Source organism: Lampris incognitus, chromosome 14 (assembly GCF_029633865.1).
Source record: "Lampris incognitus isolate fLamInc1 chromosome 14, fLamInc1.hap2, whole genome shotgun sequence".
In the NCBI taxonomy this organism is placed as follows: domain Eukaryota; kingdom Metazoa; phylum Chordata; class Actinopteri; order Lampriformes; family Lampridae; genus Lampris; species Lampris incognitus.
The window spans coordinates 32,508,412-32,535,148 of record NC_079224.1 but is presented as its reverse complement, the minus strand read 5'-3'; the positions used below and the strand labels follow the sequence as shown (position 1 = coordinate 32,535,148).

The 26,737-nt window shown below is 40.6% G+C and overlaps 1 protein-coding gene across 1 annotated transcript in view; it reads left to right on the top strand.

The window, feature by feature from the left end:
* Positions 1 to 26,737, top strand: part of pappa2 (pappalysin 2) — a 125,654-nt gene that overhangs the window by 92,085 nt on the left and 6,832 nt on the right. The window contains exons 23-27 of the mRNA XM_056293861.1: positions 720 to 888; positions 1,489 to 1,621; positions 4,505 to 4,626; positions 10,025 to 10,096; positions 22,826 to 22,924. Of these exons, the coding sequence (XP_056149836.1) occupies positions 720 to 888; positions 1,489 to 1,621; positions 4,505 to 4,626; positions 10,025 to 10,096; positions 22,826 to 22,924 (595 nt within the window). The remainder of the gene's footprint in view (positions 1 to 719; positions 889 to 1,488; positions 1,622 to 4,504; positions 4,627 to 10,024; positions 10,097 to 22,825; positions 22,925 to 26,737) is intronic.

The following is a 26,737-nucleotide window of genomic DNA, read 5'->3' as shown; positions in this document are numbered from 1 at the left end:
TCCTTCATATATTTGTGATTTATTGAGTTAGTATATGCCCCCCTTCACCATTAAGATCTGCAGATGGAGCCCTGCTAGTTATTCCCAGGTCTCGGTTTGTTACAAAGGGTGATCAGGCTTCCTGCTGAACTAAGACAAACCAAGTTTCTAGCCTGGAACAGAAGCGACATATAACATGCAAAAAAAAAGTTAGGGCAGCTCGTAGCAGGTCACCACAGTACAGTGCCAGTCAGTACAGGGAAAAGCCATTTTTTGCATTTAATTTTTGCACTTCTCTCCAACTCTCTCATGTTTCCATGGTTGTCTTCCTGCAACAACTCACTCCTTGTGGGATTACAGAGTAGTCTTCTGCTCTGGGTTGAAAATTAATTGATATCTATATCGGATTTCATGATTTATATCTTTGCTTAAACTCTTTAATCCCCTCTCATAACATCCTGAGTCCATTAGTACCAAAAAAGAGCTCCTTTCGTAGTTGTTATTTGGTGAGTACTATTGACCCCAAGATCATATTGCAGCTTTGTATGTAGCAATTGGCTGATGCAAGCTTGATCAACACTGAATAAATTTTAAAAAATCCTGTTACCCATTGTCCAGTTTAACTCCTAATGATAAGAAAATATGGCTTAAGTTAAAGAATACAAGTTTTCCTTTAAGGTGGGAGCAAGGGACAATATTTGTTATAATTAACTTCCTAATTCATGTTGTGTTCTCCATAGGAGGTACCTAAAGGTGGAGTGTCTGGAGGGAGGGCAATGGGAGGAGACAGGATGTGAACCTTTGTCTTGTCCAGCCTTACCTGACGTTTTTCAGGGCATGTACACCTGCACCAATGGTCTGCACTATGATTCCCTCTGTACCCTGCAGTGCCCCCATGCACGGGAGAATGTAAAAATTTCTTCAGTCATTCATCTTTCAACCCATACATCCAATTTTCTTTTAGATTCTCTTTAGATGAAAGTTCCAGTGATATTATGCATCATGCTGTCAGCGCAAAGGAAATTTCTTGATAATCTCACTGATAATCTCACTAACATCAATAGGCTATTTTAAATTTAACCCAACAGTGTATGTGACAGCATAGTCTAACCAGGTCTGTAAAACTCTTATTTTTTTGTAATGTCCCAGCAGCATGAAAGCTTTCAGTATCTATCTGGCATAATTTTACTCAGACTATTTGTGTTCACTGTAGCCAATGATATTTTAAGGGAATATTTTCTGGAGCCAGAGTCTACTGTTTTGTTTTGTTTTTGATACAGTTTCTTGGTGTACAACAGTAACAGATAGTAATTAGTGAGACACAACTATAATTTCCCAAACAATTCATTAGTTTTTTTATTAAACAGTAGTGAAGCAGCATTGTAACTACAAAATATGCGGATCTTTTCGGATAACATTTTGCAGCATGCATGAATTAGGTAATGAAGTGGAACAACAAGTGACAAGATGAATTTAGGTTCAAGAGTATTTGTGTTTTCTGCCAATCAGAGTATAATCCGCTGCACCAAGGAGGGAGAGTGGACCGCTCAGTTCACCATGTGTTCAGGGATTGAGGGCTCCTGTTCTCCTCCCCCTGATCTGAACTCCGTGGAGTACAGCTGTGACCAGGGGATGGATGTTGGTGAGTTTGACCTTCTCACTTGCACCATACGGCTACAGGACCGTTTAGATACTCCAGAAGGCCTGTAGCATCATTTGGGACAAAGTGGCTATTTGGAGACTCCAACTGAGCATTTTGGAGATCTGCACATATCCATCTTAAAAACAATGGAAAATGCTCATATTTGAGCTTCAAATTTTATTTTAACAAGCAAGTGGTGAGACTTATGGCAATAGCTTCATTAAGTCATAGACTCAAGAGGGGCATGGTGACCCAGTTGTTAGCACTGTTGCCTCATAGCAAGAAGGTCCAGGATTTGAACCTCTGGCCGTCCCAGGACCTTTCGGTGGGGAGTTTGCATGTTCTCCCCATGTCTCTGTGGGTTTCCTCCGGGTGCTCCGGTTTTCTCCCATCAAAAAGACATGCATGTTAGGCTTAATACTCCTGTCTGTGCCCCTGACCAAGGCAATGGAAAGAAGAATTGGAGTTGGTCCCCGGGCGCTGCAGCTGCCCACTGCTCCTGTACAATAGGAATGGGTTAAACACAGAGAACAAATTCATTGTAAGAATACAATTTGTTGTAAGAATACAATGTCGGATAAAGTGGCTTTCATTCATTCAAGAGAGAAAGCCAAAGGAAGTTATTTTCATTCAAATAATGATTTCTGTTTAAGGCCGACATAAAATTCAATTTACTCTGTGATTTGAGTGTATGCCGCTCTATTTCAGTAATAATTAGTTTAAAACTGACAAACTACAAAGTATTACCCTTCTGGAGAGACCATGATTATGCATGTTTTCATAAGTGTTGGCCATTTTAGTATAGATACATCAGTTTTTGCCTTGGGGTCATCTTAATAGGAAATAGGTGTCAGTAGAAAACGGACACAGGCAGCAGAGTAATATTTTCAAATAAACAGTCCTTGTTTCCATTTTTAGAGAGCACCATCAACTTCTATTTAACGAGCAAAAACAGTCATATACGGTAGCTCCCTTGGTCTTGGTGTAGCAGGGACAACGTTTCCTCTGCTGATTGACAAGAAAGAGTTATGGAGAGAATGGTAGTGGAAGTAATGGACAAAGTAATACAAACACAACAATATACTATGTTATTTCGCTGTTTAGCTTTGGCTGGGGACCACTGTTCGTGTTTGCAGATATAGCTTCATCTGTGTTTGGTTTTACGTCTGTCAAGATTTTTGCAATTGCTCCTCTTTCCAGTTTAAAGAATTCACCAGTTTTTGTGATGGCTACGATTGGGACATTATCTGAACTCTGGAACTTGCAACACATTGCTTCGGAAAATTATGCGTACTAAGTGGCCATTGTTAGTCCTCTGAAGCTGATACATATTGATGGCTACCGTTCAATCAGTATGACCTGTTTCCTGTTTAGCAACTTCTCAAACGCCAATTTGGCTTAGATATCTTTTTAATGTGATGTTTTGGTATTTTGTCCACTCTCTGTATACAAAAGGTTTCTCTGTGTTTTTTTCCACTTAGAGACCAATGCGTAGTTCTGTCCTTAATAGCCAAACTGAGCTGCGCCATCTACTTTGACAGGATCTCACCTTATTTTTTCTTTGTTATTATCTTGCACTTGCAGTTTGGGTTATCATGGGCGTGTCCCAATTTTGGTTCTAATGTAATTTGTAAAACTAAAACCATTGATATTAACATAATGGCAACACAGTGGCGCAGTGGTTAGCGCTGTCACCTCACAGCAAGAAGGTCCTGGGTTCAAACCCTGGGGTTGTCCAACCTTGGGGGTCGTCCCAGGTTGTCGTCTGTGTGGAGTTTGCATGTTCTCCCCGTGTCTGCAGTGGGTTTCCTCCGGGTGCTCCGGTTTCCTCCCACCATCAAAAAAAAAAAAAAAAAAGGAAGACATACATGTTGGGGTTAGTACTCCTGTCTGCCCTTGACCGAGGCGTTGCAAGACGAACTGGAGTTGGTCCCCAGGTGCTGCACGGCGGCTGCCCACTGCTTCTCGCTGCACAGCTAGGATGGGTTAAATGCAGAGAACGAATTTCCCCACAGGGATCAATAAAGTATCTCAAAATAAAAAAAAAAAAACTGTCCTGGACAACAGTTTTCACCTATTAACCAGTATTTGTTTAGTTGACTACTTTCCATGCTTCAGTGTGATTTATTATGTTCAGTGGATGTTAAGATGCACTGTAACTAGTAATATGAACTATCTATATTGTTGGTTGATAGTCAATATGCAGCCAAATAGGCAAGACCTCCCTCCTCCAAAGTTGACATACTTCCATTTTAGGGTAGATGGAGATTTATTCTTATCTTTTTTTCCCCTCTGTCTTTCTCTGTTTAAAACAATGTGCCTACCTTTTTAATTTCCAGTGGACTCAATAAAAAAAAAAAACAGGCAGCGTGCTTCTTTGCCGGCACCTATTGCTACTGTGCAAGTGCTATAAAAAACCCTTGAGATGATTTGATAATGTTTTCTCTCTTTCTGAGGGATGTGGGTGTAGTGTTGTTCGTAGAGGTGAGGGGGAAATTGGGTGATGTCAGTCTCTGTTTTTGTTTTGACTCAGGTCTCTCATGCATTCATGGATGTCAATCTTACATATTAAACTTTCAAACATACAAATGGCCCACACAGGCAACTAAGTGCGTGCGAACAAACACACACATACACATGCATGCGTGCACGCACGCACGCACGCACACACACGTGCACGCACACACACACAAAGCATAGAAGCAGGTGCTAAAACTCTTTCACGTAATGGCTGCCAAGCACCCGAACCACACATGATGGAGTGGTCTGACGTTTTGTTGGTCTCTTTTTACCTCTCTGTTTGCACATGAATAAATGCAAATGAAAGCAAAGAGGAGAGTGTGTTATTTTTTTAAAACATTTTTTCCACCTCCTTCATTGCAGGTGCTGTTTGCTACCCAACATGCATTGTAGCTCCAGACATGGATCTTTGTGACCCAGTTGTCCTGTCTAACGGCACCACAGCTGATTCTGTCAAGCACTGGATGCTGCCCACCAAGGTCGAGGTGAGATGCTGGAGAACGTGAGGTAGCTCACTTTAGGGTGAAATAGGCCTAACAGAGTTAAATACAGTTCAATTCTGTGTTGTCCTCTTAATATGATAACTTAATTTGTTGATATGATTTTTTTTTTACACAATAATACATTGCACAGGCGGAGAGCCGCTCAATGACTGCTGGGATAGGCTCCAGCATCCCCACGACCTTGAGAGCAGGATAAGTGGTTTGGATAATGGATTGATGGAATACATTGCAAACATTTACTCCTTAAAGAAAACAGGTTAAAGAATGTTACTATCATCATCTGTAGCCAAAGTGCAAAATCCTTTGTTTCTGTAGTGTCAGAATTAACATATCTTTTTTTGATCAATTCACTTTATTGCGGAGCAGGCTAAGCTAATGGCTAGCCCTTGCAGACTGGAAGTTCCAGCAGTCATCCTGGCTGGCGTTTGCTCTCTTGGGCAGTGATTTTTTTTTCTTTTTTTGGATATGTTGGATATATGTGGGGTTTTTTGTATACGTGTTCTTGTAGGTTTTGGATATGTGTTTTTGTCTTTGTGTTGCACTGCTGTGAGCTGGGGGAAACAATATTTTGTTTCATTTCATGTACTTGCGTACATGAAATGACAATAAATGTAACTGATTCCCGATTTATATTCAGATTCGTTTGAGAAATCTAATTCCAACACCACACTATCAGCACAACCCATTTATTATATCATTCAAGTGTATTATATCATTCAAGTGTCAAATTGCACAGTATGTGATATGACACTTGAATGATATAATAAACTCATAACAAAGTACTTGAGAACAGCAAAAACAGTAGGGAGAATGGTTGTAGCAATTTTTTTAATCGATTTTCATGGGTACACAGACAGCAACACCAGCAGTGGTGAGAGCGCAGCTCATGAACATCTTGTGAATATCTTATTTTTCCTTTTGAATAGCTGCAAAGAGGTAACACGTCACCATACAGAAACCAAACAAAAGTGACCCTCGCTGCTTTTTTTCAGGCTGGCCAGAACCTCTCACAGCTTCTGGTCCCTTCTGTTGTAAAGCTCCTCAGTCTGCTGATAGATACCACTGACAGTGTGGCACATTTCAGCATAATATAGCAAAATATGAGATCCCATATCCATTTAAATGGTTTCATCTGTTGGAGATATGTCTCCATATTTTGCTACCATTCAGAAACTCCTTCCAGATCTTGCAAAAGACTTGTTATTTTTCTCTATCGTTGCCATGTGGCTGATTCATGCAGTTGTGAAAGTTGGTCCTTTGATAAACAGCATTGAGCTTTTCCCACCAAAAAAGATTAATCAGGATGAATAATGGACCAAAACAGCTGGTAGTCTGATCAACAATGCAAATCTATTACTGCAAAAATAAAGCCTCCACACCAGACTGCTTCATTTTTATTGATAGGCTTTGGTTATCCTTTTACCCATATTGTATTAAAGCAATAGGCAGATTTTTGTCTGATGACATGAGCACCAGAGGTACACAATTGGTTCACCAACGTAAATGTTCAAAATAGCTTTCTGGGGGATTTTTGTGTTTTGTTTTGTTTGTTTGACTTGTATGTCGTGCAAGTGGAAGAAAGGATGGGATAAAAGTGCAAAGAGAGAGACACATCTTAAGTTTTAAGTCATATTCAAGCCAGTGATTCCTGCAGAGTATTTTGAGTACCTTTGCTGGCTGTACCACCTAACACAATTTCTATTAAGCAGAAATAGCACCATTCTCTAGTGCCCCCCCCCCCTTGACCTCTTTCAGGACAATGACTTACATTCTTCAAGAAAAACTCAGTGGCTAATATGAAGGGCATGCATAACATATATAACTGTTTTTTTTTTTTTTTTGGCCAATTACCCTATTTTCCAAGCCGTCCCAGTTGCTACTCCACCCCCTCTGCCGATCCGGGGAGGGCTGCAGACTACCACATGCCTCCTCCGATACATGTGGAGTCAGTCGCCAGTCGCTTCTTTTCACCTGTGACAATGAGGAGTTTCACCAGGGGGATGTAGTGCATGGGGGGATGACGCTATTCCCCCCAGTTCTCCCTCTCCCCCAAGCAGGCGCCCCGACCAATCAGAGGAGGCGCTAGTGCAGCGACCAGGACACATAACCCACATCCAGCTTCCTACCTGCACACACGGCCAATTGTGTATGTAGGGATGCCCGACCAAGTCTGAGGTAACACGGGGATTCGAACCGGCGATCCCTGTGTTGGTAGGCAATGGAATAGACTGCTATGCTACCCAGATGCCCGTCTTAACAGTGGTATTTTTGACATTCATCTTTAACATTTTAGCTGCCGCTGTGCTATACATAAGTCAGATTTAAAGTTCCGACCAATTGGTGACTTGCTTTGGCAAATCTAAATTTAAATTTCTTACAGTTCTTGACTGAAACCTTCTAATAATGACAGAGATGTTATGTTAGCTAAGATCCTTTGAGAAAACGTTACTTCAAAAGCCACCATTGGATTTTGTAAGTAATCATTACATACCACAAATCTCTGACATGTAGAATTTTTCCAGTGTGTGCATAAGTAATTGAGTTTGCTCCCTGGCAAACAAGAAAAACATAATTTTGCAGATTATAAACATGCCATTTTTGAGAATTCTTCCATTCCATGTCAACAAACACACCCAGAAATCAAGTGTTTGCGTAGGTTTTTGGGTATTATTTTTGCATGTGTGTGTGTGAATAAATGCATAACCATACATTTTAGTTATTATTACATCATTTTTACATCGCTGGAAATCCCAGATACCAAGACTACATTTTTTTTGTGATATCAACCCTTTCAAGAATTGAATACACACACAAACACTTACGCAGGCAGACACACTGTGTATATAGTAAGCCGCTGTGATCCAAACTTCCAGATAACTCAGGTCAGGGTGAAAGTGCACCGTTGTTTTCTCTCAGGGGTGTTTCGCAACATCATATCTGCGCAAAAGCTTTTACGTTAACGCTGTCGTAAACACCTATCTAGTTTCGTCTTTCCTTTGGGTGGTCAGTTAGCCAGCCAGTTAACCCGCCCTTCTGAGGTTAAATAGTTGGACGGTGGTCTGATGACTTGCGCCACATCTCTGGCACTGCCTTGTGATTTCGAGGGATTGTGTTATCTCAAATTCCGCAGACTCAGGTCTCCCTCGCTGGGTCAAGCAGCACAGAAAATCACAGGGGAGAGTTGAGTTTCTCTGTACAGCTTTATTAGTCAATCAAGTGTTCATTAGCCATCTTGTATGTTTAGGTATCGAATAAAACTGCAACCTCATCCCAGAAGTGAGCTTAGCATCCCCAAAAAGTTTATTTTTTCTCTGGCAGGAGGCCGAAGGCTCTTACTAACACAAGGCAGAGAAAAGTGAACGTTGGCATGATGTGTTTGTTTTATCATAATATTACCATGCAAAATGGAAATAGTTCAAGTTGTAGCCTTTATCATTAAATGACAATGAAGGGGGTGCCAAATGTCAAATACAATAATTATCGGATACTTGCCGGAGATGTCTTTTGTGGGGGGTCCTAGGGATAATAATTTTGGTATCCTCGCTACTCCGCCTAAACACAATCAATCTGAATTAGCATGACTGTATATTATATAACTAAATCCACTATCTGAAAGACAAGTTTTTGGACTGTCTAACCCAACAACATAATAATATGTGAGAATGAAATACTTTACTGATCCCCGTAGGAAAATGCTCATTTTATTAATTCCCCTCAACCCCATGGAAGGCTGACAGGAAGGTCAGCTAAACAAAAGCTCCTTTGGAGGTAATAGGGATTTATTGTCATACTAAAAGAAATTTAAAGGCATGATCAGTCTGGATGTCCCAAAGAAACTTGAGAACATGAGGTCTCTTTCCTGCCTTCTTTTTGTATTTTTTTTCTTCCCTTTTTTGGAGAGTGATCAACAAAAGCAAGTGTTGAGAACCAAACTAAAGATCCATCTGGGCACATTTTTGTTGTTTACAGCAGTTACCAACAGGACCCAATGGTCTTGCCTATGTTATGTATTGATTTGGTTGGACAGCAGAGAATAGTCTGGTAGTGACGTAGGGTGCTTTTTGGTCCAAAGTGCATCAAAGTAGGTTTATTTTCCATTCAGAGGGCTTTCACAAAACCAGCAACGCTGCTGGAGTGCTAAAGTTTCAAACTCATTGAAAATTATCAGAAAAAAGGCACCTTCAGCTGCTAAAAGTGCATCCAGTCTTATCGAGCTTTAAGTAGGCTGAATAGTGTTTGCGCTGGAGAAAGGGTGGTTTCTGTACTCAACATGACACCCTGCTACTCTCATATGCTGACACCTCTATAACCCAGAATCTAATTAGTCCTTGATTTTAAGTATTCAAACATACTTGTAAATATATATTAGCTTGTCTGAATAGGTTTCCATTGTGTATCACATTCTAGAGTAAGTCACAGGGAGCGTAACATCATATTTATTCTGTGTATTGGTAAATGTTAGGAGAGTTTGACTTCAGTGGGGATCATCACTATAAAAGCAAAAATTTCTTCAGTGAATCAAAATGAATGAAGCTAGTTGCTGGCTGAATGTGCATCGAAGGGCACAAAATGGCTGAGAATCGGTAGCTGCCTCCCAATTTGACATTATAATGACATTTTAGTGATGATTCAATACATATTGTGATTTTTCAAAATGTCACAATAATACTGTGGTATGATATTCTGATTTTTTTAAGGCTCCACCCCCTCTTCCCCATAGTAAGATGTGAAAACTCCAACAATCCAAAGAAAATGAACCACAAAACCCTTTTTGTTTAAGCCCCGATGTGTTACAGAAGCCTAAAACATGAGTATGCTTCCCTGAGTAAACATCTATCCATCCATCCATTATCCAAGCCGTTTATCCGAATTTGGGTCACGGGATGCTGAAATCTATCCCAGCATTCATTGGGCGGAAGGTGGAGAAACACCCTGGACAGGCCACCAGTCCATCGCAGGGCAGACACGTTCACACCTAGGGACAATATGGCCGATTCACCTGACCTACATGTCTTTGTACTGTAAACATTCAAACAATTTAAATTCAAACACAAATGTAGAAATCATGACATCAGACCTCTTCACAGCATCTGTTCACTGTGCTGCGACATTAAAATCGTCACGGCTTAGTATCGTGGTTTCTGAATTGATTTTTCCCACCACCCATAGTGTGATCCCCAAAACACTTCATGTCCTGAAGAATCTCCTTCTTAAGGACATTCGTCTTGATATAAAAGTTGCTTAAATGCAAACAGATTCATTTGAAAACCTCAAATTTCGAACATTTCCCAAACTTCTACCACAGAAATCATCAATTTTTTCATTTATTTTCTTGTTAGTGTTGTGTTGAACTGCTGTCTTCTCGTGTGTCGTCTTTCAGAGCATCGTCTGCACAGGGATGACCAAGTGGCACCCCGACCCTCAACACGTCCACTGCATCCAGTCATGTGAGGTAAAAAATATATAAGTGGCTGCAAACGGTTAGAAATACCAGATGTGCTCCGCACAAATCAATACAGTAACTCTTCAAATTACAGGGTAATCAGTTTCCTCTCTCTCAAGTCTATATTTCTTATGGAATGAATTGTCCTGATTTACCAGACCCTTGAACCACTGATCCACCCCAACTGCATCAGCGTTGTCACTCAATGTGTGTTTTATTTAAAATGAAATAATATTTGACCAAGATTAATGACTAGTAAGTCATTAAAAAGCAGCAAAGCATGGAGTAAATTTGACGAGGAGTTGGACTCAACTGTAACCCAGTCTCTCTATGCAGTTGGTACTAGGACCCTGTTACTTCTGAATGACTGAACCAATTTATTTATTTATTTATTTATTTTGTTTTTTGGATTTTCTCCCAATTGTACTTGGCCAATTACCCTACTCTTCCGAGCCATCCTGGTCGCAGCTCCACCCCCTCTACCGATCCAGGGAGGCCTGCAGACTACCACATGTCTCCTCCGATACATGTGGAGTGGCCAGCCACTTCTTTTCACCTGAAAGTGAGGAGTTTCACCAGGGGGATGTAGCGCATGGGGGGATCACGTTAGTCTCCCCAGTCCCCCCCCCCAACAGGCGCCTCGACCGACCAGAGGAGGCGCTAGTGCAGTGATCAGGACACATACCCACATCCAGCTTCCCACCCGCAAACATGGCCAGTTGTGTCTATGGGGACGCCTGACCAAGCCAGAGGTAACACAGGGATTCGAACCGCCAATCCCTGTGTTGGTAGGCAACGGAATAGACCACTCCGCTACCCACACGCCCTTTTGTTTTTTTATTGTGTGTGTGTGTGTGTGTGTGTGTGTGTGTGTGTGTGTGTGTGTGTGTGGTCAGCAGCCTTTTTGAGGTTGTCAGTAGGTACTTGTGATTTCTCATCTGTTATCAGATTTATTTTAGTTGAGATAGACTATGAAAACAGGCTTTTTTTAATTCTCCTGCAGAGCAGACATACTGTAAACCTGGTGTCATCACTGCTGAGATGCCAGGGCTTACGTGCAATGTGCTTCACATTTCATGATGATAAAACACAGGTAGAAATTGTTATTCCAAAATCTCATAACATGCAAGAATCCTTTTCAAAGCTTTCCAAAGTGCCCTCATTCCCGGGTGTTTGGCATTGCCAAATGTTGTTAAGCTAGCCAAGTCTAATGGGTTGTCTTGCAAAAGAAAATAAATTAATTATCAGATGACATGCTGACGAAAGTATTGAACAAAGAATTGTTACCATCATTTTATCCAGCTCCTCCTTTGAAAAATACAGATTGGAAAAAAAAGTATTCCCGTTTTATGACAGAGTAACTGAGTAAGTTTCTGATGGATGTAGCTCAAATGAAACATTCAGTTATGATCCATCCGTTGGTGAATGCTATGAACATTGAAGTTTTACGATGCAGAGAGTTTTTACTCTTTCATTGCAAAGCACCCCAGTGCAAACTTACTATCTCTTGATAACAAAAACTACCGATAGATTACATGTAGGTCCATAGTCTAAGTCTAGTATAAAACATATCTACTTGTTCCATTAAATAGACTGTCTTGGTGAATTCAAATAAATGATATCATCCCTTTTTTGGTTTCACCATTCAAATGTCCCTCTCTCATGAAAGTGGAAATGTGAATAAAGAGAGACTTTCAGGTACAGACAATGTAGACCCAGTCCATATAAAAATAACCTTTATTCATCCCCGAAGGGAAATTCAGGTGTAGATAACAGAAAAGAGGGTAAAAACAGACATCAACGGGGTAGAGTAACAGAGGTAGATAGAGAGATAGATAGATAGTAGAGGTCAGTCACCTTGGGATCAGAACAATACCAAACCTAACATTAACGATACTAAACAACATCATAGATATGAGATCAGCATCTACACATATATTCTGTATATATATGTGTGTGTATACACTACCGTTCAAAAGTTTGGGATCACCCAAACAATTTTGTGTTTTCCATGAAAAGTCACACTTATTCACCACCATATGTTGTGAAATGAATAGAAAATAGAGTCAAGACATTGACAAGGTTAGAAATAATGATTTGTATTTGAAATAAGATTTTTTTTACATCAAACTTTGCTTTCGTCCACGAATCCTCCATTTGCAGCAATTACAGCATTGCAGACCTTTGGCATTCTAGCTGTTAATTTGTTGAAGTAATCTGGAGAAATTGCACCCCACGCTTCCAGAAGCAGCTCCCACAAGTTGGATTGGTTGGATGGGCACTTCTTTGAGCAGATTGAGTTTCTGGAGCATCACATTTGTGGGGTCAATTAAACGCTCAAAATGGCCAGAAAAAGAGAACTTTCATCTGAAACTCGACAGTCTATTCTTGTTCTTAGAAATGAAGGCTATTCCATGCGAGAAATTGCTAAGAAATTGAAGATTTCCTACACCGGTGTGTACTACTCCCTTCAGAGGACAGCACAAACAGGCTCTAACAGGTACTATTTAATGAAGATGCCAGTTGGGGACCTGTGAGGCGTCTGTTTCTCAAACTAGAGACTCTAATGTACTTATCTTCTTGCTCAGTTGTGCAACGCGGCCTCCCACTTCTTTTTCTACTCTGGTTTGAGCCTGTTTGTGCTGTCCTCTGAAGGGAGTAGTACACACCGGTGTAGGAAATCTTCAATTTCTTAGCAATTTCTCGCATGGAATAGCCTTCATTTCTAAGAACAAGAATAGACTGTCGAGTTTCAGATGAAAGTTCTCTTTTTCTGGCCATTTTGAGCGTTTAATTGACCCCACAAATGTGATGCTCCAGAAACTCAATCTGCTCAAAGAAGTGCCCATCCAACCAATCCAACTTGTGGGAGCTGCTTCTGGAAGCGTGGGGTGCAATTTCTCCAGATTACCTCAACAAATTAACAGCTAGAATGCCAAAGGTCTGCAATGCTGTAATTGCTGCAAATGGAGGATTCTTTGACGAAAGCAAAGTTTGATGTAAAAAAAATCTTATTTCAAATACAAATCATTATTTCTAACCTTGTCAATGTCTTGACTCTATTTTCTATTCATTTCACAACATATGGTGGTGAATAAGTGTGACTTTTCATGGAAAACACAAAATTGTTTGGGTGATCCCAAACTTTTGAACGGTAGTGTATATATAGATATATAGCATAGCATATACACACATATGTCACATACCTTACATACACATACATATGTGAACAGTAGCAACTTGTACACTGTAAAACAGTACACGATGTGCAATATGAAAGGTACGGTATGGTCAGGTGGGTCACTAGATCAAGTCAGCCTAATCATATGTCAGAGGGCTCAGTGGCGGTCTATGGAGGTCAAGGAGTTGGTCCTAGTCTGTCCTTATGCAGGGGTCAATGAGTCAGTCCTAGTCAGTCTTTGTGCGGGGGATAGGGGGTCAAGGAGTCGGTCCTAGTCAGTCCTTTTGCGGGAGGAGGAGGGGTGGCGAGGTTGGGGTAAGGGATGGACTTTTTTGTGGAGCCTGATGGCTGTTGGTACAATAGACTGGCCAAGGTGTTTCATGGTTTGCCGGCGGGGAATGAGTCTGACTGAATGTGCTCCTCTTCCCCACTATCTTGTCGTGGAGGGGATGGGAGGAATTCATCAGATGTCTGCCATCTTACTCCTTATCCTCCCCTCCGCAACTGCCTCCAAGTCATCCAGGTCAACCCCCACTACTGAGCTAGCCTTCTAGCTAGCCTTAAAGGACAGTGTATTCAAGTATTAGGCAGGTTCACAGCAGGTGGTACATCCTGTAATTATACCATAGATTACATTTCTACCATTACTCTTGTTAGATTTCAGATAATAGGTTGAACTTCTGTCTCTATCTGGCCATTCAAATACCACTAGAAACACAAAAGACAGTTCAGTTCCCTAAGCTACAGATGCTATAGATCAATGTGAAAATCTGAGTACACTGTGCTTTGCTAAGACATTGTATTGATGGACTATAATAAATGTAAACAATAATAAAAAGATAAAAATAAACTTAAAAGATAATAATAAATAGATCTCTGCCATCCTAAACACCTGTCTGAAGCTCTGCTTTCTATAATCTATAGTTGTCAGGTTGTCAGTTTATCTGCCCTCTGATCAATTAATATTTTCTAGCGGTTACCCTGGATCATCAGAAATTATAAACCCAGATAGATTTTTACTTGGCGTTTAGCCGTTGGTTTCTACGAAGGCTGGAACTACCGATGGAACACATAAACTGTTGATGTTTCACGGTATTAAGTTATTCGCTCTACCTGCCAGCACTACATTTTTCCTTTCCACCTTCCCGTGAATGTTGCTAGGCAGAACAGTTGCTTATAACTCGCTCCTCCAACACTGTAAATTATAGGAGACCACATGTGCTGCAAGTGCTCTGTGCCAGATCTCATCCAGATGCTATTGCTTTCTCTCTCTCTCTCTCTCTCTCTCTCTCTCTCTCTCTCTCTCTCTCTCTCTCTCTCTCTCTCTCTCTCTCTCTCTCTCTCTCTCTCTCTCTCTCTCTCTCTCTCTCTCTCTCTCTCTATTGCTCGCTCTTGTTTCTCTCTCTCAAAAAAAGGTTGATGAATAGTGTAAAGGTCAGCTAAGGCATCTCACCAGCGGCGTTTAAAAAATCGCCAGGCCAAGTCTGTAATCACTTTTATTTCTCTTAACTACTTTTTATACCAATCCAAAGAAGAGCAATGCCTTAGTAATAGACTTTTCAGTGATATATTTTCTTTTGAATTATTTCTTTAATACCGTCTCTCCAAGCTTACAGGAAGTAAAATAGATGGTGGATAAAATTGGTACAAGGTATGTGACGAGGGTGTGTCACAACAAGCTTATCAAAGCATTGACTCAGAGCATGCGTCATTTAAGCAGAGGCATTTTGGCAGTAATCCTGGAGTCAGTTTATTTAAACCATGGTCTGGCCTCCTGTAGGCCTTAGCTAACTAACTTGAGCTGCTGTCAAGTATTGCAGTATCAACCCGAAACAAAAAGAAGATACGGTTTCAAAAAAGGGACAGTTGTATGTTTTTCTTTTTTACAGAATCTCAGCTTGAGCTCAGTTTTACAGACAACGAAATCTCTTTCTGTAACATATGATGTGGTATTGTAAATCTAAATTTAACCACTAGCCTGGAAATTGGCCTAATATGCATATGTAGTAGTTTAACTCAAATTCACTCATGGCAAAGTGGAAGATCTTTCCAGTATACCTGTGAAATGCATGCTCACAAAGTATTATTTGCACCTGTTACACTTACAGTTAAAACTAGAGTGCAACTAATTTAGCTAAATAGCTGCACTCTTGTTATGGAATATGAAAGTACATTTTTGTTGATAGGTTTGTTTTTTTTTCTTTTTTGTGTGTGTGTGAACATTTTGCTCCAAAAACAATGCGGTTTGGTTTTAATATGTTAAGAATCAAACTTAAGTCGCCATCTGGGAATAAGAGGACATGGCCTAACTGGTTTGACAGAACCTGACCTGTTCAATGGATTAATAATATGTGAGTGTTTGGTGGTTGAATAGACCAGAGCAACGTGACGGCAACTCCAAGTAGACATGAAAACAAAGCGGTAAAATTGACTGGCACAAATAGGAGATAGAGGTTGTCACCATGCCTAAAAGTTGCTGTGTTGTGTCCTGCACCATCAACAATAAAACACAACCACATTCATTTCCCTTTGCTCCCGAGTAAGGGAAGGGAGGGGGCAAAAAAAAGATGGATTTTATGGCTTTAGGCTATTCGAAAGGAAACTTGTGGGACCCTCAATAGCAAATTTGTTTGTCTGCAGCAAACACTTCATCACTTCATCACATACGTCTAGTCTACATTTTATAATTATCATTGTGGATTTTGGATTATTGTACATAATAGACAATACAATAAAGACCGAAAAGGCAAAGAAATCATTAGATTGGAAAATGACCCCAGTCAATATAATATCAGCGTGCTTACTGCAGTGGTTGCACAAAGTAGCAAATGCAGCTAGATGCATAATATACAAAGTAGGCTATGACGATTTTAACCCCCTGCTTTCCGAAGTGCTCATATGTCTCCCAAGTGTTGGCAATCTTCATAGGAATGCAGATTAAAGGGTTAATAAAGCTAGCATCATGATAATATGCCCATCTCTCAGCATCAGCTGTGAAAGCACATCAAAAGCTAGCGCAGGCTGCTGAAGGGGGAGAGGACACGGGAACGAAGTTCTACAACAAAGTTTTGCATGATTAACATTATTAACATACATTCATACATTTATAATTCCACAAACCATAAATGTATTTGTTCAGTACTAATGATTGTATAGTTAAAATATGAATCTGTTCAGTTGATACAGTCGGCTATACAGCATGGTTTATCCTTTGCCTTAATCATGCAGGTTTTCATGTAAAGGATCCACTACACTCGGATTATGCTCCCTCTGTATTCCCGCATCGCCAGGTTTCACGTTAACAGCAGTAAAGTAAACAAAGTAGACAGACAGAAGGGAGCTACATATATTTATCTCTAGACAGAAAAAAGTCATAGATGAGAGAAATTGACATTACCCGGAGACCCGATGAGGTACCGTAGCTGTAAATATCAAGATATGACATTTGGGTGGCACGGTGGTTAGCGCTGTCGCCTCACAGCAAGAAGGTCCTGGGTTTGAACCCTAGGGTTGTCCAACCTTGGGAGAGATCTCAGGTCGTCTTCTGTGTGGAGTTTGCATATTCTCCCCGTGTCTGCGGTGGGTTTTCTTCGGGTGCTCCGGTTACCCCAACCATCAAAAAAGACATGCATGTTAGGGTTAATACTCCTGTCTGTGTCCATGACCGAGACATGGCAAGATGAACTGGAGTTTGTCCCGGGTGCTGCACGGTGGCTGCCCACTGCTCCTAGCTACACACCTAGGATGGGTTAAATGCAGAGCATAATTTTCCTACGGGGATCAATAGAGTGTAGCAAAATCAAAAAAATCAAAATCAAAAATATGACACCTCCGACCATTGAGTGGGATCATTAATCCATTCCAATGTTTGGCTTAAAGGAGACTGACCACCAATACTGCTAAGATATAAGTATATCTAAATACTGGCACCTGTTATCAGCCGCCAAAGTACTAATGTAACTCTCCTGATATGTCATTGCAACTTTACTTTTACCGTTTTTTTTGTTGTTGTTGTTTTAATGTATTTCCTTGTCACATACCTACAAACTCAATTAGCTGCCATTCAAATTCAAAGGTTTTGTTTTCACCCAAAAAGGGGCAGTAACCACACCGCAGCATGAATGTTCCTGGATGATTTCACTGGTCTATAATTGGGCTTGAAGCGCCGCGAGTACGGAAGCTGAGAATGGCCATGCTAGCAATTGTTTTTTTAGTGTCATTATCTCAAAATCACGTTAATTATCTCAAGATAATGAGATAATTAGCTTGTTTTCTTGAGATAACGAGTTATTTTATCATGAGAAAATGATTTTTGGAATCTCAAGATCATGGGATAGTGATGGAGAACTCGAAAATGAGTGGTTCAGCTGATTACCGCAGTTATGCCATCTAGACTTTGGAGAGGTGTGTTCATGCCATCGGCACTTTATGGTGCAGTCAGGTGCACCTTATAATCTCTGAAATCTACACTCGGATGGCCACGAAGGTAGCTTAAAGCAGAAAAGTTTCTATTTTTTTTCCTTTGTTGAAATACATCCATCTGTCATTACTTTCTTGTTCTTTCACTACAGCGTTTTATAACAATCACAGCAAAGCAAAGCCAATCGCCCATTCAGTGCTATATCTTCCAATCTTTAAATTTCCGTAAAATAATTAAATCAAATTGCTATCAGCAAGCTCTGCCATATTCTTGTTCATCATGTTCCCAAGTACCTCTGTGATGATTTTCAAGTTTTTTTAATGCAGCATTTTTTGATAATTAGATGCTAAATCATACCCAATACGCATCCATCAAACTGTTCTCAGCAAACTCCACCAAATTCTTGTTCAACATGTTCCCAGGTGAAAGGCCAAAATGGTGACATAAAACCAAATTCTGGGGAGAGAGAGAGAGAGAGAGAGAGAGAGAGAGAGAGAGAGAGAGAGAGAGAGAGAGAGAGAGAGAGAGAGAGAGAGAGAGAGAGAGAGAGAGAGAGAGAGAGAGAGAGAGAGAGAGAGAGAAAATGTATCGGAGTTTGCTGATAAAAATTTGGTTTGATTTTTTTCCTTTTTTTTTTTTAATATCCACCCATCCATTATACGAACTGCTTATCCTGCTCTCAGGGTCGCAGGGATGCTGGAGCCTATCCCAGCAGTCACTGGGCGGCAGGCAGGGAGACACCCTGGACAGGCCGCCAGGCAATTACACATTTTTTTATACCATTTTTTAAATCTGTCTATGTAGGAATGAATGGGATTTTGTTATGACTTTAGCATCTAATTATTAAAAAATGCTGCAGTAAAAAAAACAACTTGAAAATCATCACAGAGGAATTTGGGGACATGTTGAACAAGACCATGGTGGGGTTTGCTGATAATAACTTGGCTATATTGTTTTATGCGATTTTTAAAATGTCCCTATATGGCAGTGTATGCGTATTGGGTATGACTTTAGCATCTAATTATTAGAGACCTGTTGTACAAGAATATGCTTGAGTTTGCTGATAACAATTTGATAAGAATGGGCAATTGGCTTTGCTTTGCTACGTGATTATTAAAAAAATGCTGTAGTGAAAGAACAAGAGAGTAATGACAGATGTATTATTTCAACAAAGGAAAATACGAAAAGAATGGAAACTTTCCCCTTTTAAACTAGCTTCGTGGCCATTCAAATGTGGATTTCAGAGTTTATGAGGTTCACCTGAATGCACCATGAAGTCCCGATAACGCGACTTCACTTCTTCGAAGTCTAGATGGCGTGACTGCAGTGATCAACTGAACCAGACGCTCATTTTCGAGTTCTCCATAATTATCCTGTAATCTCAAGAAGCAAAAAGTTGTTTTCTCGAGATAATTTTTCTCGTTATCTCGGGAAAATGAGCTTGGTTATTGTGAGATAATGAGATGATTAACTTGTGATCTCAAGATAACGCCATTAAAAAAATGATTGCAAGCACGGCCATTCTCAGCTTCCGTACCATGAGCCAGTTGCCCCATGCTGAAATGTACTTCCTGTCATTATGCTGAACTTCTTACTTATCTGTTTTTTGTTTTTTGATTTTCTCCCCAATTGTACATAGCCAATTACCCTATTTTCCGAGCCGTCCCGGTCGCTGCTCCACCCCCTCTGCCGATCTGGGGAGGGCTGCAGACTACCACATGCCTCCTCTGATACATGTGGCGTTGCCAACCGCTTCTTTTCACCTGACAGGGAGGAGTTTCACCAGGGGGACGTAGTGTGTGGGAGGATCACGCTATTCCCCCCAGTTCCCCCTCCCCTCTGAACAGGCGCCCCGACTGACCAGAGGAGGCGCTAGTGTAGCGACCAGGACACAAACCCACATCCAGCTCCCCATCCGCAGACACGGCCAATTGTGTCTATGGGGATTTGAACTGGCGATCCCCATGTTGGTAGGCAACGGAATAGACTGCTACGCTACCCGGATGCCCTCTTCATCTCAGTTTAATTTTTAAAAGTTGAAATACCGAGATATTTTTGAAAGGTTAATATTTGCAGATAATGTCAATGCACCATCATGTCAGTCAGTTGTACTCTCACGGGTCTGGAACAAAAAGTAATTAGTCTGTTTTTATGCCCACAAATGATTAATAGTATATTTTCCTGAGATGCAGAGGACAGGAAGAGATGGAAACAGATGATCCCCTGTGGTGACCCCCAACGGGAACAGCCGAAAGTAGTAGTACTCGTAGTAGTAGTAGTAGTAGTAGTAGTAGTAGTAGGTTGAGACTAACATTTTGGGGACTCCGAATGTAAGGGAAGAAGTAACAAAGTTTTAAGGAGTCTAACTAAATACACCTTGAATCAAATTTTAATATTCATCACGTTCTATGTCCAAGACTTTGTATCTTACTGTTACTCCCCAGTACAAACATTTTAATTCTGTGGATGATTATTTAGCTTGGTGTTCAGACAAGTCCATGTTCTAGATGTAGGTGAAACAAGTAATTTACAGTATCCTTACAGAAGTAGGATGGTTGGAGATGGTCTAAAGCTGACCGAAGGTTAGCCAAATGTGTCAGTCTTGAGAAGATGGTACGTTCTGGTTGTAAACTAAAAGTAAATGGTTAAGTAAGGCTCCGAACCCCAGGAGTACCTCAGGAGGATTACACTGTAGCTGGCCAATGTGCTTTGACTTCGCGGAAAAGTCACAAAAACTTTTACATTACCGGATTCATTACATCACCCAGATTCGTCATCGATTTACCAGTTCACTTGTTAATCCCTTTTTTGTTGATGCACCTTCTATTTGGACCTGCGGTGTCCAAATAGAAGGCAAAATACAAGAATGTGTGTACTGATGTGTGATTCACAGGGATTAAACAGATGTTGTTGTTGCATTCATAATATTTATTAGTACCAGAAGTAGGATGCTTAAAGTAGGCTCAATTCTTTCAGTTAGATTCTCTAACATGAGGTTTTTCTTGATTTTAACCCTGACATTTTTTTTAACCTTTACAGATGTGACTGTAAAAATACATCAACTTTCTAAGGTCAGATTTAAAATTGCCGACATAGTTTTTACTGGAAATGGCTACCAATGGTACATCAATTCATCATGCCATGTGTGGAGCATTTTCACCACCAGTGTGGTCTGTTAAACCTCCCCAGATTCCTACAACTGTCTTCTTTATCAAATGAAAAACACGATCACTCACACATGAAACAGAAAGGAGGGCATGTTTGACACTCAAAACTATTTGGAGAGCACTCTGGGCAGCGGGTTGTGAAAAAAAAAAGTTGTTTAAACATGATAAAAAGAAAATACATGTATATATCCTGGCAGAGGCTTGTTCACCAGAATTCCTATCTGGGTTTATCAATCTCTCTGAGTAAGAGCTTGGCAGTTGTTGAATATTGCACAGTATTGACTTCTTGCTGTGTGGAAGGACGTCAGTCCACATACAAATAATTCACTACATGTGAATGGACTCACTATAAGGTGATGTTTGTAACAATTAAAGCCAGACCAAACTCAGTAATCAGAGTTCACTTTTCATGTCTTAAAACCTTGAACGCAGTATAATGAATATTCAGTAATAATTTTTTATTTGTAAATGATTAATATTGGGCTTTTATACTACCGTTATCCTTAACTGTTCTCGATTGTGTCAAGAACTGAGAGGTAGTAGTCTGGTCCTCAGTAATATTGATAAGCTGACATTTGAGTGACAAGTGCGAGCAATGATTGATGGTAAGGGTGGGCGGGGTTTCATATTTTGATGATTTGATCTGATAGGCTGTATGCAAATGCGATATATCACCATCAAATGCAAATGACGTGTATCAGAAAAAAATTATTGACTGAGAGAAGCCGAATTTGGCGCGCGTGCGGGGGGGGGGTCCCTCTTTTAAAACGAGAAAAACGGAAAAAAAACTGACTTCTTTTTTTTTCTTTTTTTCCAGTGGAGACAGTACAAAATGTATGACGATTAAAGTTATGAATAATATTAGAAAATATTAGTGTTTCAATTTTGGTCTGAATTTAATTTGGTCATGCTGAAATAAGTTGACTGTTAAGCTGATCTAACAGTTTAATAGTTCTGTTTGAGGTTCAAAGCCTGGAATGAAAATGATTGAAATAAAGATGCTTAATATAGACGGTGTTTCACAAAACCTGAACCTGCCAATTAACCTGAGCCCAAGAATTCACTTTATGGTATGTGGGTCAAGAGTGTTTCAGGATCTTGGACATAATGCATATAACACTGAAGTAGTTTAAACGGCTATCCTGTATGTATTTTCCCATACATCACCTTTGGAGATTGTGTATACCAGTTCGCCTCACAAATAAAAAAAAGAAAAAAACAGCTTATGGTTATTAAATTACAGTGTGCATTTGTTACGGCTCCAAACAAAACTTTGCATCAGGCTGAATAAGTCTGTAGTCACATGCTTGTTTGAGACACGAAGCCTAATTGGAAGATTTACATACCAATATCAACTGATTTGGCCCAGGAAACTGGTGTAATTACTGGAAAAGTATTTAGTCAGAAACAGAGCGATTAAATTGATTTATTTATGACATGGCAGGTTAGTTTTGGAAGGAGCAGGGATTCTTGGAGAAGGGGGCTCTTTGATGTGAGTAGAAAACTCTGCAGAAATCTTCCCAGCAGCTGCTCTCTCCCCCTGCGTTGTGTTCAGGTATAACCTGAAGTCTTTGAAATGACTCCATCAGCCCGCAGGGGAAAGCCAAAAGTATCTCTGGCACTCACCTCTTATTTCTTTGTATTGTTGGCACGATGGGGATGCCCTCAAGATTTAGTCAAAAAAGAGAAAACATTAAAAGGCTTTTATTATGGAGCATTTTCAGTTTTATATAACTCAAATTTTACAAATCTGCGTGCCACTGCCGAGTTTCACTCCAGTGTTTGCCAATATCGCTATCTGGTATTTCAGTGCAATGGAAAGCATTATTGATATGCCTCTCTGGGACCAAGTAAACATGTTGTGGACATAAGGCGGGGCAAAGGTGCAAAAAAATAAATGAATAAAAAAGGCCTCCTCTGTTACGTTACATGATAACTAATACTGTTTCCTGTTTATGACTTGTGTCTAGCCATTTGGAGGGGATGGTTGGTGTGACACCATTAACAACCGAGCCTACTGCCAGTATGACGGAGGGGACTGCTGCCCATCGACACTCTCCACTAAAAAGGTACACAAACAGACACGAGTCACTCCAGCGATACACCGCTGCTGGAACTGGCCCTGTCTACCATATTTAAACAGGAACACCACTTTAAATGTTTTTCTGTCATTTTTTTTTTTTTGCTGTTTTTTTAAAAAAAATTTTTTTTAGATTTCTGTCATTTGGTCTGTTCTGTTCTGTTTTACCTCCTGTTATGTCTTTTTATACTCGTTTGATTCCCTTTAATTGTTGAAATAATTAAAAGCATGTTGGCAAACAGACAGAACCCGGCTTCATCTAGATCTGGTCCACTGCCTTAAAATTGTGGAGAAGGTGGAGGGGTTGTTTTTCTTGCTCCGTGCCTGCATCTTGCAATCAAGATGGAGCTTAGGAACCGAGGCTGGATCCAAGCCCAACTGCTTCCTGTTTACAGTAGTAGAAATCCCCCTCTCTCTCTCTCTCTCTCTCTCTGGCATGGGGTCTTTACCCCAAAGCAGGAGACTTCTGCGAAGAAAAACAAACACAGATCCCGCTACTTTCCTCTCCCTCCTGTTAACGTCTACTCCTGCTTCAAGTGTCACTGTACATGCAGCAAAGAGGCAATTTGGCCAGTGCGTACAGTCAAGAGGGCACGTTTGAAGACTAAAAGAGGCTTGTTGGCCGGACTCGTCCACCTCTTTGCACGCCAAGGCTTTAGTGTGCCATTGTCTGCAACAGGGCCACTATGTCAAAAGATTTGTTACATTGCCTAGATGGGAAATATCTTCATTTCCTTTTTTTTCTCTGTTCATTGTCTATGTTTACATCTCTGTGGTAACCGTCTCATGGTAGACAGACAATAACAAGCTGCTGGAAGTAGGCACGCTTTTTATATGTATAGCTGTTTTCAACTGTGGTTCGGTTTTTTTATTTATTTTTTTCAGTAAGAAACAGACACTCTTAGTCTCCCTCTTCTCCGCTTAAAACAACAGAGGAGACTTGTGCCGTCCAACTTTTCCAGTCAAATAGTAAATAAACAAGTTTTCACCACCCTTCCACTGTGGACTTTCTCACCTCTCATGTCATTTCTCCAACACAAGGCCAACTGGGACACGTCGCACCAAGGACAACCGAACATGCTTTCATTAATAGAGGATTTCCAAGTTACAATATCTGATAATTTTCTTTAAATTTTTTTTTAAAAAATTCCAAAGCTGTCCAATTCGAATTCAGTAGACCAAAATCAAATGCAGAGTACTCCTGCAGCAGCCCACCCCAACTTCAATGGCAACAAGGGCAACTTTGTTCCCAATCAGTTTGTGGAAATGTGTTTGAAATCCACTGGACTGTTTACAAGATGTTCTCCCTGATGATAACTAGCAACGAAATGCAAAAAAAAAACCAACAAAAAAACAAAAAAAAAACCCTCAAAAAGTTACATTACTGTAAGTGCCCTCGGTAATAGCTGTTTATTCAGGATAGGTTAATGAAATGGTATGAACGATAATGTCCTGGTTGACCTAGCAGTAGAGCCACTCACCTGCTTCTAAAATAAACATGTCTTTATTTTTTTTCTTCCCTCTCTTTCCTTCCATGAGAACTTCTCTCCTATGTGGGCTCTCAGGGAGTTCCTTTTCCTCCTCCTATGCCCTATTTGGCTACCATAGAGGCACATGTTCATGGCTCCCATTCACAGGGTCTGCCTATTAATTCCAGCGGTCTATAGCGTGCTAGCTCCCCAAGAGGCGCCGGCTGTCTCCCTCATGTCCGTAGCACGCCATGACTCACGGCGGCTCACCTAGTGCCCCTGGCAAGCAACGTCCTCCTTTAATGGGGGAGCAAGCTCAGTCTGGGGCGGCCGTCAAAATAAATGGGCTGCCAGCGTGTCACTAACTGGTCTTTTACGGGGCCAGGGGGAGGTCGGCTGGGTGTGGTGGGAAGCAGGTGTCTGTACATCTGGGGGGTATGCATCCGCTGTACCAAAAAAAAAAAAAGAAAAAAAGAAAAGGCAATTCAGTGAGCCGCGATGTTTCAGAGGAACTGAACGAAACCATCCTGATTGCCGCTGTGACTCCAGGTGAGGAAAGGGGGGTGGGTAGTGGGGGTGTATATATATATGTGTGTGTGTGTGTGTGTTTACAGTGGCTGCACAGGCCCCGGAAATTACATTTTTATAACTACACGAATCAGAAAAGCCGATTTCTTTGCTTTTTTTTTGGAAGTACATTTTTTAGCTATAGACCATGGAGGGGGAAAAAAATCCTCAAAAGTTCTAAAACACACAGCTTGTAGGTAACACTTAATGCTTTGAACTGCCTTGATGCTGAAATGTGCTATGCAGCTAAATTTGCCTTGCTCCGAAATTACAAGCCATTCATACGCAGAAGTAACCAAGTAGTATATGAATAATATAGATGTGATTGAAGTATAATAGCTGTTAGTTGCTTAGAAAAGCTCCCATTTTTATCATTAGTCAGCTTCCTTGTCATTATAAAGTGCTGTTAAGTGTCATCTGCATCAAACAGTCTAATTTTGAATTCTTTGTGCTTCTGGGATGGGTACTATTTGCCGTTAAACCTAAATAAAAGATGAATATTGAATGTGGTGCTATATTTACTGTGGTTATGTTACTCAGCAGCACATTAAAAATTCACCTTTTATTCACGCTTAATAGATAATTACTAGTGAGCCCTTCAACACAAAAGATTCAAACCACTTGTGTTTGGCACAATGTGATTTGTGAATGTGTCCAGCACAGTGTTTGGTGTCTATTATGTTTCTCAGCACATTATAATGACAAGGAAACAAACAGGATATACTAAAACCCCTATTATACATATATTTAGGACTTATGCATCATCATAGTTCAATTACATCTTTCACCTGTGCAATACTTGGATTTTCTGTGTAATGAGTGGCCTGTTATTTACAGGGTTCCCCAGCTTGTAATACTGCATGGTTTATGTCAGGGTTGTAACTGAAATCTCTTCAGGGGAGGTCGGTGATAAACAGCACTGAGCACTTTGATTATGAATCGTTATGAGCACTTAGTTCAACCAACACAAACGGGGGGGGGGGGCATTTAAGGAAAGAAAGAAGCCATGAGGATATATTAATGCTAAAATGTCCAATGCAGAAATGTTCTCAGTGTCTGAAGCGGTACATCTGAAGCATTGCAAATATTTAAATGATATTTTTTATTACATTTTTTCTTCTTCTGGATGTATGGGATGCAGTTTAGGAGCCTCCATCTTTCGGGGCGGTTCATGTTGCCTTTCTGCACACGGGGAGTTGTTGTAAATGAGAGTAACATAAAGGAGAGGAGACACGGTAGAGGAGGGCTGAGGTGGGACTCCAGAAAGAGATGATCCTGCTTTGATTTCCCGTCCTGATTCGGATGCAAAGACTTCGTCGGTGGAGACTGACCGTGGACAGCAAGCAGACTTGAAATGGCTTTGAGGAAATGATGTTGCCTGTAAATCTCCCGCAACTGGGCACTGTGGTTAATAATCTAAATTACGGCCGGACTACATCATCGCTGACATGTGACCAACCCACAAGTATGCATCATGCCCACTGTATTAGGACGCACAACGGTTTCCACTTAAAAGCTGCGTGTGTTCTGGTTGTGATTTCACGAACGGTTCAGCTTGTTCCACTCGCAGATGGAAGAGGGTTTTGAATAAAAGCAATAAAAGGGAACCAATCATTAAATCATAAATTCTTTGAGGCGGTGGAGTAAACACAGAGGGGGTAATCACTCTAAACACTCTCGAAAAGGTCAAAAGATTTTGGCTGTCCTTCCAAACCTTCTGCTTCCAAAGGGTTGTTTTAGAAGGCATCAAAACGTGGAGCGTTGTT